Genomic DNA, 15,072 nt, shown 5'->3' on the forward strand with positions numbered 1-15,072 from the left:
GGAAGACAGTCAAGAGTTGTGGAGACACATTGACCAACTCAGGAGCCATATCTGAGAATCCTGGCTGCACCAACCAGAAGCAATAATAACAGACAATCTGGAGAGTTTCAGGTTTCTGCCCTGGAGAAATGCCAATAGCAATCAATTGGACAACTACGACGAGAACCAGGCCTAGCTGAGAAACAACAATAATTTCTGAACTCAAGCCCAAAGAGCGAGTGTGAGCACCTACCTGCCACCGCTGAGCCTCGTGGAGTCAATCCAGCTCTAGAGTCAACACAAAGTTTAGCCGCCGTTCCTAGAGTCCAGTCCAGCCGCCGTTCCTAGAGTCTGCGGAGAGGGGCGGCTTACAATTCCAATAAATAATAATAATAATAATAATAATAATAATAATAATAATAATAATAAATATTTCCACAAGGTGGAGGAGGAACAGCAGCAGTCGAAGATTTCCTACAAATGTACTTACAGGACTATGTTACTTATGTATGTTCTGGATTGGACATTCTAGAAACTGAGGGGAGGAGTGTTACTTACTGATGTAAAGAGTAAATTTGCCTAGATGCCACTGATTGACCAATATAGAAGCGGCAAAATTGAACAGCTGTCACTGGTTGGTCCGGTTTCAGGGAAGCCCTTAAAAGCGGCTTCCCTGCAGCTCACCAGCAGTTCTTGCTCAGTATTAGCTGAAGTTTTATAAAGGTGCTGAACTATTCTACATCTCGGATCTTCATTCCCACGCAAATCTAATACTCACACATTTTCACTGTTCATTCTCACTGCTGAATTAGAAAGGCAAAAAGCTTGACAAACATTAATTTCTCAGTGGTTACATAGAAGAGGACAGGGAATCAATATTACTACCATATTTTTTGGACAAAATGGGTGGAAATGTCTGCATGTTATAGAATGAATATTGTGACAGGGAGGACAAAGATTGTCTTTCTTTTTCAATAAGCCCATTGCTCATTATGTCCTTAAATGCCAACATCTGCAATTAGCTTCTTGCTGCAATGTTTTCTTTTGGCATCTGGCTGAAATGTGGAATTTAGGAAGTTTTTTTATTAGCCTTTTGATTTTTCTGGGGCTTTTTTATGGCTAATATTACTAAAGTCTTTCCTTATGGTTAATATTTTATTTGGGATTGTGAGAGGCTTCATTTCTGCTTACGCCAGCAAATTCAATAGTGCTTGTTACTTTCTTAATATCTTGGCCTGGGTGAGGAACCCCTGAAATACTGTAATGTTTTTGTGCTTATCTTTTCTTGTATTTATATCAAAAGATTCTTGACTGGTCCCTCTGTCCAGATTCTTGGATCTTTCTGCCCATATAAGGGCATCCATGAACCTTTCCCATTCCCCAACCCTGATACTGTTTTCTGGCCTATTCCTTTTGAATTTTCCTCCACCAGGTTTTAGTAAAGTCTATTAAATGGACCATTTGCAATTAAAACTTTTTGTCGGCTGTTGGTTCCCTTCAATCTGAATTTATATAGCAAGACTGGAATCTTGGAGATCACATAATTACTATATCCTGTTGTAAGGTCTTGCCTCTCCCAAGAAAGCAGAACTCTTGAAACTGCAGTTGTTCCAAAAGTAACTTTTATTGAAAGATTTGTAATAAGAGATCTAGGCAAGAATTGAAGCTTCCCACTTAACACCAGCTATTTAAAGCAACACTAACCTAATCCTCTCCATACTTCATCATTGCAGGAAATCAGAAACTTTATAGTAATAAAGTAATTCAGGAAACAGAAACTTCATATACACATCATTCCTCCCCCCCTTCCTCATACCAAAAGCCAGTGTCCCTGTAGAAATATTTGAGACTTGACATGCCACCTCCTAGAAAAATGGGAAGTCCACCTGAAAGAAAACAAAAGAGGGAATGGGAAACAAACTTAAAAGCAACAGAGTTTGTCAGGGTACAATTGATGAAATATACATACTAATTTAGGGGCATGCACATGTTTTTTTCTGAACGCATTCATTGTGTGAGGAGGGGAGGTGTTTCTAAGCCAGTGATTTTCAACCTTTTTTGAGCCGCGGCACACTTTTTACATTTACAAAATCCTGGGGCACACCACCAACCAAAATGACACAAAAAGACAGTAAATATTATTTATTTATTTATTTATTCAATTTTTATGCCCCCTTCTCCTTAGACTCAGGGCGGCTTACAACATGTTAGCAATAGCATTTTTTAACAGAGCCAGTATATTGCCCCCACAATCTGGGTCCTCATTTTACCCACCTCGGAAGGATGGAAGGCTGAGTCAACCTGGAGCTGGGGATGAGATTTTAACTGCTGACCTTCAGATTTACAGTATTTCTACATGTATTTATACATAGAACATACAATCCCATGTAACATCCCCTTATAAATACAGTCAATCATCAATCATCCCTCCTCAAATTTATACTACTGTCTCATTTCTGTCTCTCCCCCCGCCCCTTATATGTCTGTGTGTACTCAAACCATTTCCAAAACTAGGTGAGGGCTGGGGCTTTATTCTCTTTTATTCTTTTCAAAAACAGGTGAGGGCTGGGGGTTTTTTCTTATTATTTGGGTGCTTTTTACCATATGCTTCGAGAATCACCTCTCTCTCTCTTTTGTTTCTCCTCTCATTCTCTGCCTCAATCATTTTCTCATTTCTCCTCCCCTTTTTGTTCTCATTTCTCTCTCTCTCTCCTTTCCTCTTCCTATCTGTCTCTCTTGCTTTCTTTTTTTTTCTCTCTCTCTCTTTCTTGCTTTCTTTCAGTATCTCTTGCTATCTCTCTTTTTCTCTCTTGCTTTTCTTCTCTCGTGCTTTTTCTTGTTCTTTCTCTCTCTCTGTTGCTCTCTCTCATTCTCTTATTTTCTCTCTCTCTCTTTTCTTTCTCTCTCTCTGTTGCTCTCTCTCATTCTCTTATTTTCTCTCTCTCTCTCTTTTCTTTCTCTCTCTCTTAGTCTCTCTCTCTCTTGTTCTCTCTTATTTTCTTTCTCTCTCTTGTTCTTTCTCTCTCTGTCATGCTTTCTCTCTCTTGTTCTTTCTCACTCTCTCTCTCTCTGTTGCTATTAGCACTCCGGATCGGGCAGGCAGAGATATCGACGAGAAGCCATGGGCGCGAGGGGGCTCCAGAGAAGGAAGGATCGGGCGGGGGGGGGGGCTCCTGCAAGTGGAAGCCTCAGCCCTGGAGCCCCTTCGTGCCCATGGCTTCTCGTCGATGTCTCTGCCTGCCCGATCCGCGGGAGTGCTAATAGCGGCGGCGGGCAGAGACATCGACGAGAAGCCATGGGCGCAAGGGGGCTCCAGGGCTGAGGCTTCCACTTGCAGGAGCCCCCCCCCCGCTATTCCCGCCGCCGCCGCCGCCGCTATTAGCACTTCCACGGATCGGGCAGGCAGAGACATCGACGAGAAGCCATGGGCGCGAGGGGGCTCCAGAGAAGGAAGGATCGGGTGGGGGGGGCTCCTGCAAGTGGAAGCCTCAGCCCTGGAGCCCCCTCGCACCCATGGCTTCTCGTCGATGTCTCTGCCTGCCCGATCCGCGGGAGTGCTAATAGCGGCGGCGGGCAGGAGCCCCCCCCCGCTATTCCCGCCGCCGCCGCTATTAGCACTCCGGATCGGGCAGGCAGAGACATCGACGAAAAGCCATGGGCGCAAGGGTGCTCCAGGGCTGAGGCTTCCACTTGCAGGAGCCCCCCCCCCTATTCCCGCCGCCGTCGCCGCCGCTATTAGCACTCCCACGGGCGAGGGGGCTCCAGGGCTGAGGCTTCCACTTGCAGGAGCCCCCCCCCACTATTCCCGCCGCCGTCGCCGCCATTAGCACTCCCACGGGCGAGGGGGCTCCAGGGCTGAGGCTTCCACTTGCAGGAGCCCCCCCCGCTACTCCCGCCGCCGCCTCTATTACCACTCCCGATGCCACAAGTGAAAGCCTCAGCCGCTACTATTGCCATCCCGCCAAGTCCCAAGCTCACCTGCTGCAAAGAAGGAAGGCACGAAGAAGAAAGGCGCGAAAATGAAGGTGTGAAGAAGCAAGCCGGGACACTCAACTTCCGGTTTGGAAGCGGAACTTTGCGGCACACCTGACCTTGTCTCGCGGCACACTACTGTGCCGCGGCACAGCGGTTGGGAAACGCTGTTCTAAGCTACCAGATACTGAGGGTCCCATGGGATTTCCTAGAGTCAAGAATTCCCTGAACTTAAAAATGTTGTTCACCCTCCATCATACTAGGGGTCAAAACAGAGATAGTGGGAGGATGAAGATCAGACTTCAAGCTTCAATAAGCCGTAAAGACTTAGGGACTTGTAATTCCACTGTGACAGGGTTAATAATGCAAACTATGGGGAAAGCCCATTATATTTAGGATCAATGTTCTCTCTAATATTTTTTTGGTGTGTGTGGAAAAGTATAGTGTTTGAGTGGCACATTTTCATGCCTGAAGATTTTTTTTTCACATAAGTCACCCAAGACAATGAAATCAGTGTTATTTGAAACTCAAAAGTTTGCATTTTCTGGTTGACAAACAAAAGAATGATAAAATACTACAAAAAATAAAATACAATACCTCCCTAATATTGAAGAAGAGGCAAACTTTAACTATAAAATATTGTTCAATGAAGTATGTTAACAATAAAATCAGTTTGGTGTAGGCTAAAAACTGGAATGTGCAAAGAGGTCTTATTTTCTAATGGCTCTTTATTGTTTTTCCGTTTGTCCATATGAATATAAGAAGGTAAAGAGTCCTTGTAGAACCGGATCAAAAGCTGACCAACAGTAGTATAACAGTATAGGAATGTGAGAAAAGGCATATTTAGGGCATTTTGCAGAGCATAAATTCTAATTTCAGCTGCTAAAATTTACAAATTTGCCTTGCCTAAGTTAATGAATGAAATATTAAATAGGTTTTCAAGTTTTAATATTGTTATTGATAGACTGCCATAGTGAAATTAAAAAATAAACAAAATAATCAAGTAAAGCCAGGAAGCAGCTCCTATTTATTATTCCAATTCCATTCCTAAATAACTCTACTTTACAAGATTATTGACATTACTATTTTAAAAGTTGCATTCCAACAGACATAAGTTTATTTCGGGTCACAATTCAAAGTGTTGGTTATGACCTATAAAGCCCTTCATGGCACTGGACCAGATTATCTCAGGGACTGCCTTCTGCTGCACGAATCCCAGCGACCAGTTAGGTCCCACAGAGTGGGTCTTCTCCGGGTCTCGTCAACTAAACAATGCCGCTTGGCGGGACCCAGGGGAAAAGCCTTCTCTGTGGCGGCCCCGGCCCTCTGGAACCAACTCCCCCCAGAGATTAGAATTGCCCCCACCCTCCTTGCCTTTCACAAGCTACTTAAAACCCACCTCTGCCGCCAGGCATGGGGGTATTGAGATACTCTTTCCCCCCTAGGCCCTTACAATTTTATGCATGGTATGTCTGTATGTATGTTTGGTTTTTTATAACAATGGGTTTTTAATTGTTTTTAGTATTGGATTATTATTGACTACTGTCTTGTTATTGCTGTTAGCCGCCCCGAGTCTTCGGAGAGGGGCGGCATACAAATCCAATAAATAAATAAAATAAATAAATAAATAAATTTGTTAAAATTCTATATCAGGGATGGGAAACAATGGTCCTCCAGAAATGCTGAACAATTTCCAAAAGGTACATTCAGCACGATTACAGTTCTAATATTAGCATGGCTGTATTTCTAGATCTATTATAGTCTGTCCAGACCAAGGATAGGCAAAGTTGGCTTTTCTATGACCTGTGGACCAACTCCCAGAATTTCTGACCTAGTATGATTGGCTCAGGAATTCTGGGGGTTTAAGTCCACAAGTCATAGAAGAGCCAACTTTGCCTGCCCCTGGGACTTCAGATTAGCACTATCTCCTGCAGTTGGTGGAAAAAAATCTGTTATTACTGAGTTATTTGCAGTTGCGAAGCTGGGCATTTGAGGGGAGGAGAGGAGAGACTAGGGAGACGGAGTAAGGAAGGGTTGAATGGAAAGGGGAAGGATAGGGGTGGTCACCCAGACTTCAGGAGAAAGAAAAGAATGGCAATAGGTAAGAATTTCTGTCTGAATAATTTGTAGTCTATTGCCTATTGCTAAGGGCTGGGAGCAGAGGGCTCTGGTGCAGGCAGCCACGCAGTAGTCTCCGTCTTCTTTCTCGCCGCCTTTTCCCTCCTTTTTTCCTCCTCCTTTCCTCTCCTTCTATTTTTGACAAGTCCTAGGGAGGGAGATGTGGGCGCGCCAGACACTTAACTACGGATGGTGGCTCAGCTCCTCTCGTTATTAACACCTTCCCTCTCAATAACTTCACCTGTAGAACAAAGAAAACATTCAGATAAGTTCCTTTTCAGTCATTTTATTCCTCCCAGTTATGTTACAACAGAATCAGTTTCAATTATGAGCTGGCCCCCTTTTTTTCTTTTAAGTTCCGCAGCCAGTCGCTGGTCACTCAGCCCGTGCCGCCGGCGGTTGCATTTTTAAAAAATTAATCTACCCAGTCTTCTTGCGGAGTGGGACAAGGAACAAGTCACTTGTTCAGTCCCCCAGACTTTAGTTTCAAAATTCTCAGTGCGACGGCCCTCAGTACCCTCTAAATTTCGGCACCAGCGGCTTACCCACACTAACCGCTTAGTGCCAAAAGGTCCGCCGCAGGCCCAGAGCTCACTGTGAGTCGCTCAGGCTTCCGCTCATCTGCAAGGCCTCTCACCTCCAAGGGGGGACAAATCACAGAGGCCTAGCCAGTCTGTACCCTTTGACTTGTATTTGGAGTCACTTCAAATTATCTCTAGGTGGCAGACGTTCCTGGGCTAAGGAGCGTGGGCCTTTTTCCTCTTGGGTGTTTGATTTTTTTGTGCTTCTCCCTTAGTTGGCTCAGCCTTCGGCCTTATTAATCCAGGCCATGGCTTCCAGAATCCCCAAGAAAAACACCTCTGGCAAAAGACCACAGGAATCTCGGCCTCCTGGGGACGAAATAGAACCAATCCCTCAGGCTCCTCACCTCTAGGGGCACCTAACATAACAAGGCCCACTAGAGCCGAGAAAACTTCATGAACAGTCAGCGAAATGCCTAAGAGTACTGGCCCAAGTGCATGTCAGTTCACCTGAGCCCACAGATCTGCGTGATCTTGCCCCCCCCCCCAGGTGACCAAGTCCTCTCACTGGGTGAGCCTAACCTAAACAGGCCTCAGCCAAATCTCTGGGGTGTAAGTCCAGTAGGGTCAGAGATTAGTGTAGAGGATTCCCTAGCACCAGGCCCACAGGATGGATTCAATCTTTCTCTATCTCTGCCTAACCTACCTCCTGAATTCCAATCCATATTTTCTGTCTTGTCTCAAGCCATTAATGCCAAGTTTATGGCCCTCAATGTGTCCCCCCATCTTTGTCCCCAAACCCGTAGGACTAGGCCATTGAGCTCCTTCTCAAGAGAGGCCTCCAGTCCAGGATTCAGATTCCATCTCAAGAGGACAACGAGGATGACAAAGACCAGGAGGATAGGGATTACCCTTTTCAAGGCCTCTCTGAGGATGCGGAGTCTCAAATCAAAGCTCCTTCTTCCTCCACCATCCCCCCCCCCCCAGTTCATTTAGATCTTTACTATACAAAGCTAGAGTGGCTACGGGCCTAACTGCTCAAGACCAGCCTATCCCGTCCACTTCCGCTCCTCAAGAGGAAAGCTGTCCATTCTTCATGGAGGAGCAGGAAGACACCGAAGTCATCCCTATGCCAAAACTATTTAAAGAGGCCTTACTCAAACTATGGAACCATCCCACTTCGGGATCTAATCCCTCTTCTAGGGACAAGAAACTATAAAGTCTCACCTTCTTATGAAGAGCTCCTTTTCTTTCCTAAGGTGGATGAACCAATTAAGATCTTCCACTCAGTGGTGGCCATGCCAGGCGAGGCAGAGGAGGTCCTGAAACCAGAAGACAAATGTCTGGAGCAGGGGCTCAAGAAAAGTTTCTTCGCTGATTCCTGGGCCATAAAATACACAGCAGCAGCCTCATTCTTCACAAGGGCTGTGCTTCTCTGGTTGCAGCAACTTCAACATCACATTCCCCTTGATGATCTGTGGGATCAACAAGACCTAAACAAGGTATTTGCTGCAGCTCAGTATGTAGCGGATGCCACGCTGCAGACTTCCAGATTTGCGGCCAAATCAGTGGTGGCCTCCACTGTAGCCTGAAGGCTCTTCTGGCTCCACTCCTGGCAAGCAGGGGTCAGGCAGAAGTAGCAACTCACCATGGGGCCCCTCAAGTGCAAGAATCTCTTTGGAGACTTGCTTGACCCGTTACTCACAGAGACCATGGATAAGAAGATCCTTGGGCCCACTGCAAAAAATGCAGCCAAAACTCAGTAGCCCTTTCGGCGGCCTTTTGCCAACCGGACCAGGGCTTTGCCTACTAAAGAACCTCAGATCAGTATTCCTCCTGATTCCAATCTCAGTCAGATAGATTTTCCCGCGGCAGAACCACATGGTAGCACAACTAACATTCCCATTGGGGGATGCCTGGCCTGGTTCTCCTCAGCCTGGCGCCAATCCTCCCAGTATCCTTGGATCTTGTCTACCATCCAATGGGGTCTCCAATTAGAATTTCTAGCCATACCTACCAAGCACTTCATTTCTTGCCCGTCCTCCAGGTCTCCAGCAGCCTACCTCTGCATGAAGGAAGCTATTCTTCATCTCTTATCTATTAGAGCCATCCAGCCAGTCCCCTCTTCTCAAAGAGGTATGGGCTTCTACTCTATCCTCTTCATGGTCCCTAAGACATCAGGAGGATGGAGGGCTATTCTGGACCTGAAACACTTAAATAATTACATCAGGTACAGAAAGTTTAAGATGCACCCCCTTGCTTCCATTCTGGCATTTATCCATCCAGGGGATTTCGTGGCTTTCCTTGACCTCACGGAAGTGTATCTACATATTCCTCCGTTTTGCCTTTTCAAGGCAGACACCTTCAATACAGGGCCATCCCTTTGGTCTGTCTTCTGCCCCCTGTGTTTTTACCAAATTCCTAGGCTCCCTAGCAGCTCATATACGAGCTATTCCAATTCATTAGCAATGCTTTTTGGATGACATTTTAATTCACAGTCCATCCAGGCAGGGTACCTTTTTAGATCTCCAGACCTCCATGTCAATCTTACAGGAGCATGGTTTTTCAATTAATATAGCTAAAAGACATCTCATTTCGTCCACTACTCTCCAACATTTGGGAACAGTGATAGACTCCGTCCAAACTAAAGTTTTCCTCTCCCCTGAAAGGAAGACCAGTATTAGAGATCTCATTTCCCAAGTCAAATTTCAAAAGAGAGTTCCTATTGCCACTCTCTCTTCCCTCCTGGGGAAGATGGTATCTTGCATTAGGGTCATTCCCTGGGCACGCCTCCATGCCAGAGACTTCCAATGGCTTCGGTTATCCTTCCAGAGGTCGGGGACCAGCAACTCTTCACGCAACATCACCATTCCACCAATCGTCCTTCATGGTGGTTCTCCTCCACCCTGGACAAGGGGTCCCTCGTCCGGATTCCAGACCAATTCACCATCACCATGTATGCCAGCCTGCTGGGCTGGGGAACCCATGCCACAGGTTTGATAGCACAGGACTCATGGTCAGTGGTGGAGGCCGATCATTTGGCTAGAAATGAGAGCAGTCTTCCTGGCTCTCAAGCAATTCAGACAACACATCAGGAACCAACATGTCCTGATCTTGATGGACAACATGGCCACAAAGAGCCACATCTGCCTCCAGGGGAGTACTCATTACAAAGCCCTAATGCAGGAAGCACTAAAACTGGGCCTCTGGGCAGAAAGACATCTCCAATCCCTGACAGCTGACCACATCTCGGGAGTTCTCAACCTTCAGGCGGACTGTCTCTCTGCAAAACCCTGGATCTGGGAGAGTGAATGCTACACCCAGATCTATTTCAGCAGATCTGCCTCAAGTTCAGTCTCCCATCACTAGACCTATTTGCGACCGCCAACAACATTCATCTCCCTCAATTCTATTCCAGGTTCCCATTTCCGGGCGTGGAGGCCGTCAGAACCCCCTGGCCTCGGGATCCAATCTATGCCTTTTCCCCAATCCCAATAATTCCGGACTTGATCCACAAAGTCATACTCGAAGCAGCCCAGGTGATTGTAGTGGCTCTACTCTGGCCACACCACGCCTGGCTCGCAGATCTTCAACATCTCTCCGTCGAGGCCCCTTGGTGACTCCCCGTTTCGGGAGATATGCTGCAGCAGGGTGCCTCTCATCATCCAAACCTGGGATGATTCCACTTTACCATTTGGCGGTTATCCGTGTGACCTAGATTTATGAGGCTATGATCCAGACACCATTGAGATCATATTAATATCCAGAAGAATCACTACTAACCGAATATACGAGCATACCTGTTCTAAGTTCCACGAATGGTGTCTTCAGGAGAACTTTTCTCCCATCTGCATTCCCATCCACAGGATTGTCTCCTTCCTGATGAATCGGTTCCAGCAAGGACTTTCAGTCAATACCATTTGCAGACATCTTGCAGCTTTATCCCTGGTCCTCCCCAGACCTCGCAGAGGGCCACTCCAAAATTTCCCTGAAATTCAAGAGTTATTCAAAGGTATTTCAAACCTCAGACCTCCCACCGTCCACAGATACCCTACCTGGGACTTACCTCGGGTCCTGGCTTCACTCACACACGCTCCATATGAACTGCTTAGAGCAGCTTCTCTCCGTCACCTGTCATACAAAGTATCCCTGGTGGCTATCACCTTGGCCAGATGGATATCAGAACTGGCAGCCCTCTCCATCCAGTTCCACCCAGACAAGGTGGTTCTCCACTTGGACCCCACCTTCCTCCCAAAGGTTAGTTTCATGTTTCACAGAACACAAGACATCATCTTACCCTCCTGTACAAATCCGGACCACCGTCTCCATCAGATGGCACACATTAGACCTCACCAGAGTGCTGCACATATACATCCAACGAACCAAGGCCTTTTGCAGATCTGAAGCCCTGTTCATGGCCAATCATCCCTGGTTCTTGAGATCTAAGTTCTCTTCCACCATCTTAGGCCATTGGATACGAGGGGCAATTGCCAAGACTTACGATTCTGCCTCCCTGCCCATTCCAAGAGGAATTACAGTTCATTCTACTAGGAGCGCAGCCACATCAGCAGCTTGGGCCACCCAAGCTCGCCTGGAAGAGGTCTGCAAAGCCACCACTTGGTCCACTCCTAATTCTTTCATCCGCCACTACAAGATTGACTCCTACACCTCAGTAGATGCAGCTGTTGGCCGGAGAGCCCTTCAGGCAGTTATCTCTCATGACACTTGAACTACTCCCTCCCTAGGAACACATTTATTGGGTATGTCCCATGTGACTGCTGGACCCGCTCCTTATTATGGAGAATAGGTGTTGGACATTTACCTGAATGCCTCTTCTCATAAGCTGAGTGGGTACAGCAGTCCCTTCCCTCCCTATGTTCCACCTTTTTCCTATCTCTTACTTAATCTTGATTTCTTCCAACCGAGAGTAGAGCATTCTTTGAGCCACCACCATCAAGCCAAATTCACAAATTCTGGGAAGGGACGGATCCAGCAATATTTTTTAAAGACAACGCTCAGCCCTGATTGGATAGGACAGCGAGTAAACCCCACATGACTGCTGTACCCACTCAACATATGAGAAGAGGCGTTCAGGTAAATGTCCAACATCTAATCTCTACAAGTTGAAATAGCAGCAGTGATACTTATTAGTTGTACAACAATCAGTTTAACAAAATGATTATGTCTATATTTTTACAATCTTCAAGAATATCTGATAACCATTTTTATTTATTAATTATTTCATCTTTTGAATCAGATTCACATAAATATTCTGGAACTAATGTTTAAGGTGCAAATGTTAATGCAATAATTTTCTTATTTTAGAGTATTCTGGAACTGGGTCCAAAGTATCTGAAATTATATACTAAAAATATTCCTTCATGGGTAAGTTAAATATTTTATGACACAAATATTATTAGATATTTTATCAGTGAAATGATTTTTAAACTATATAAATATTAATGTTTTATTAGTCTTTGAATGTAAATTTTATTATTTAATTTGTTATTTGGTTTTAATAATAAATTTGATTTATTTATTTATTTTGCTATTTGTTCAACATATTATTTTAATATTTGTTCAACTCCTGGAATGCATATTGGTCAACATAAAAGAAGACCTGGACTCCAATTGGGCAATGCCAAGCGAGGTGACTGGGGTTAGTCTTAGTTCTGTTGTATGGGATGAGTTTGACCCTGTGACCCCTGATGAAGTGGACAAGGCAAAGAAGCAATGAACGCCTCCACTTGTTTGCTGGAACCGTGTCCCTCCTGGCTGGATCCAGGTGTTAGTCAATGCTTCGTTGAATGAAGGGTCCTTCCTGCAGCCTTTGAAGGAAGCAGTTGTGAGGCACCTCCTTAAGAAGCCTTCCCTGGATCCAGCCTCATTGAATAACTGTCCTGTCTCCAACCTTTCCTTTCTTGGGAAGGTTGTTGAGAAAGTGGTGGTGCTCCAATTCCTGCGGACCTTGGAAGAAGCAGATTACCTAGACCCATTTCAATCTGGCTTCAGAACCAGTTACAGGAAAGAAACTGCTTTGGTCGCACTGATGAATGCTCTCTGGCGGGCCCAGGATAAAGGTCACTCCTCTATTCTGGTGTTATTTATTTATTTATTTATTTTTATTATTTATTTAGTCCAATACATAATACAGATTGAAGAGAATAGATATGTAGTAATATAAATAAAGAAAAGAATAGAAGAAAAGATATAAAAGTATAGGTAAACATATTTGAAAGGAAGAAAAGATAAATGAGATAAGGAGAGACAATTGGACAGGGACGGAAGGCACACTGGTGCACTTATGCATGCACCTTACTGACCTCTAAGGAACCTGGAGAGGTCAATCGTGGATAGTCTAAGGGAAAAATGTTGGGGGTTAGGTGTTGACACTACTGAGACAAGTAATTAGTTCCATGCTTCGACAACTCGGTTGCTGAAGTCATATTTTTTACAGTCAGGTTTGGAGCGGTTAATATTAAGTTTGAATCTGTTGTGTGCTCTTGTGTTGTTGCGATTGAAGCTGAAGTAGTCATTGACAGGTAGAACGTTGCAGCATATGATCTTGTGGGCAATACTTAGATTGTGTTTTAGGCGTCGTAGTTCTAAGCTTTCAAGACCTAGGATTCATAGTCTGCTTTTGTAGGGTATTCTATTTCGAGTGGAGGAGTGAATGGCTCTTCTGGTGTTACGTGACCTCTCAGTGGCTTTCGATACCATCAACCATATAGTAGTATGATGGCTAGAGAGGTTGTTGGGAGTGGGAGGCACCATTTTACAGTGATTCTCCTCCTACCTCTCTGGCTGATTGCAGTCAGTGTTAGTGGGAGGACAGAGGTTGACCCCTAGGCCCCTCCTAGGTGGGGTACCACAGGGGTCGATCTTCTCTCCTATTTAATATCTACATGAAACCGCTGGGTGAAATCATCCGACGACATGGGGTGAGTTACCAACAATACACTGATGATACTCAGCTGTATTTCTCTCCCCCCCCCCATGTCAGTTCAGTGAAGCAGTGGAAGTGATGCGCCGATACCTTGATAGGTCTGGATGGGGGTTAACAGGTTAAAACTCAACCTTCACAAGACTGAATGGCTGTGGGTCTTTCCTCCTAAAGGCAATACAATCTGCCTGTCTTTGGTGCTGGGAGTGGAAGAAATTTCCCCCTCAAATAGGACTCACAACTTCAGGTGATTTTTTTTTTCTTTTCCAATCACGTGTACAGAAAAAAAGATACCATTAATTTCAAATTAATTTACAATATATCATTTTTGCAGTTTCGGTATACACAGATTAACCAATGCCACCTCCTTACAATTTAACATCTGGACCAAAAATAATTATTCCAATTCCTTATATGATATGTTTTAGGCTGTTACTATTCTTAATCAGATTAAATTAATTAGATCAAAATGTTTCAATTTTCTCAAAAATCTCCATATCAATTTTCATATATGCTTTAAACCCTCTTCCATAATAAATGCCCTTTAGAATAAAAGAGAAAATATAAAGAGCATTAAGGGAAAAGAAAAGGAGCAAATATTTCCAATTACCTCCAACACGGTATTTAAATTAAAACCAACCATTACTACAAAAAATAGTTAAAATATACAGTGATACCTTGTCTTACAAACTTAATTGGTTCCGGGACAAGGTTCTTAAGGTGAAAAGTTTGTAAGATGAAACAATGTTTCCCATAGGAAGCCTCAGTGAAATCGCAGCATCACAAAAACACCGAAGTCCTCGAAACCCCGCCTCCGGACCTCTTGTGTTTTTGCAGTGCTGCGATTTCACTGAGGCTCCCCTTGCTGGGAAACCCCACCTCTGGACTTCTGTTGCCAGCGAAGTCCCCATTTTTGCGCTGCTGGGATTCTCCTTCTGGGATTCCCCTGCAGCATCACAAAAACACGGAAGTCCGGAGGTGGGGTTTCCCATGGAGGGGAGCCTCAGGGGAGTCCCAGCAGTGCAAAAACGGGTGCTTCGCTGGCAACGGAAGTCTGGAGGTGGGGCATCCCAGCAGCGGCGGTGGGTTTGTAAGGTGAAGATAGTTTGTAAGAAGAGGCAAAAAAATCTTAAACCCCAGGTTTGTATCTCGAAAAGTTTGTATGATGAGGCGTTTGTAAGACGAGGTATCACTGTATATAGAGGGGGCAAAAAAGGGGAACCCACCATATACTTTATCCCAAATATCACCAAATTAATAAGCCAAATTTAAAAAGAACCTAATTAAAAATAATTCCCTCTCATGAATAAAAATGCAGAATAGTAGTAAAGATTAAAGAAAATTAGAAAATAGCAGGGAAAAATAAGAAAGAAGATAAGAAAAAGGGAGAATAAAAACAAAACTAAATACTCCATACATTCATCAGACCCTATTCTGGTTATAAGGCTTTCAATCCGTAGCACTTTCTATCCAATAGAATCATCCTACCCTATTCTACAAAGAAAAAAAAAGTCACTGTATGGCCAGTGTAATCATCTT

General features: G+C 44.7%; 1 protein-coding gene across 2 annotated transcripts in view; it reads left to right on the top strand.

Annotated features, from left to right (window-relative positions):
* DPY19L1 (dpy-19 like C-mannosyltransferase 1) overlaps positions 1–15,072 on the top strand; it is a 344,645-nt gene that overhangs the window by 196,331 nt on the left and 133,242 nt on the right. For both annotated transcript variants that reach the window (XR_011556928.1, XM_070729287.1), the window contains exon 13: positions 11,916–11,975. Coding sequence is in view for 1 of the 2 variants with exons in the window: in XM_070729287.1 (XP_070585388.1) it covers positions 11,916–11,975 (60 nt within the window). In the remaining variant the exon portion in view is untranslated. The remainder of the gene's footprint in view (positions 1–11,915; positions 11,976–15,072) is intronic.

This window comes from Erythrolamprus reginae, chromosome Z, assembly GCF_031021105.1.
Source record: "Erythrolamprus reginae isolate rEryReg1 chromosome Z, rEryReg1.hap1, whole genome shotgun sequence".
Classification (NCBI taxonomy): Eukaryota; Metazoa; Chordata; class Lepidosauria; order Squamata; family Dipsadidae; genus Erythrolamprus; species Erythrolamprus reginae.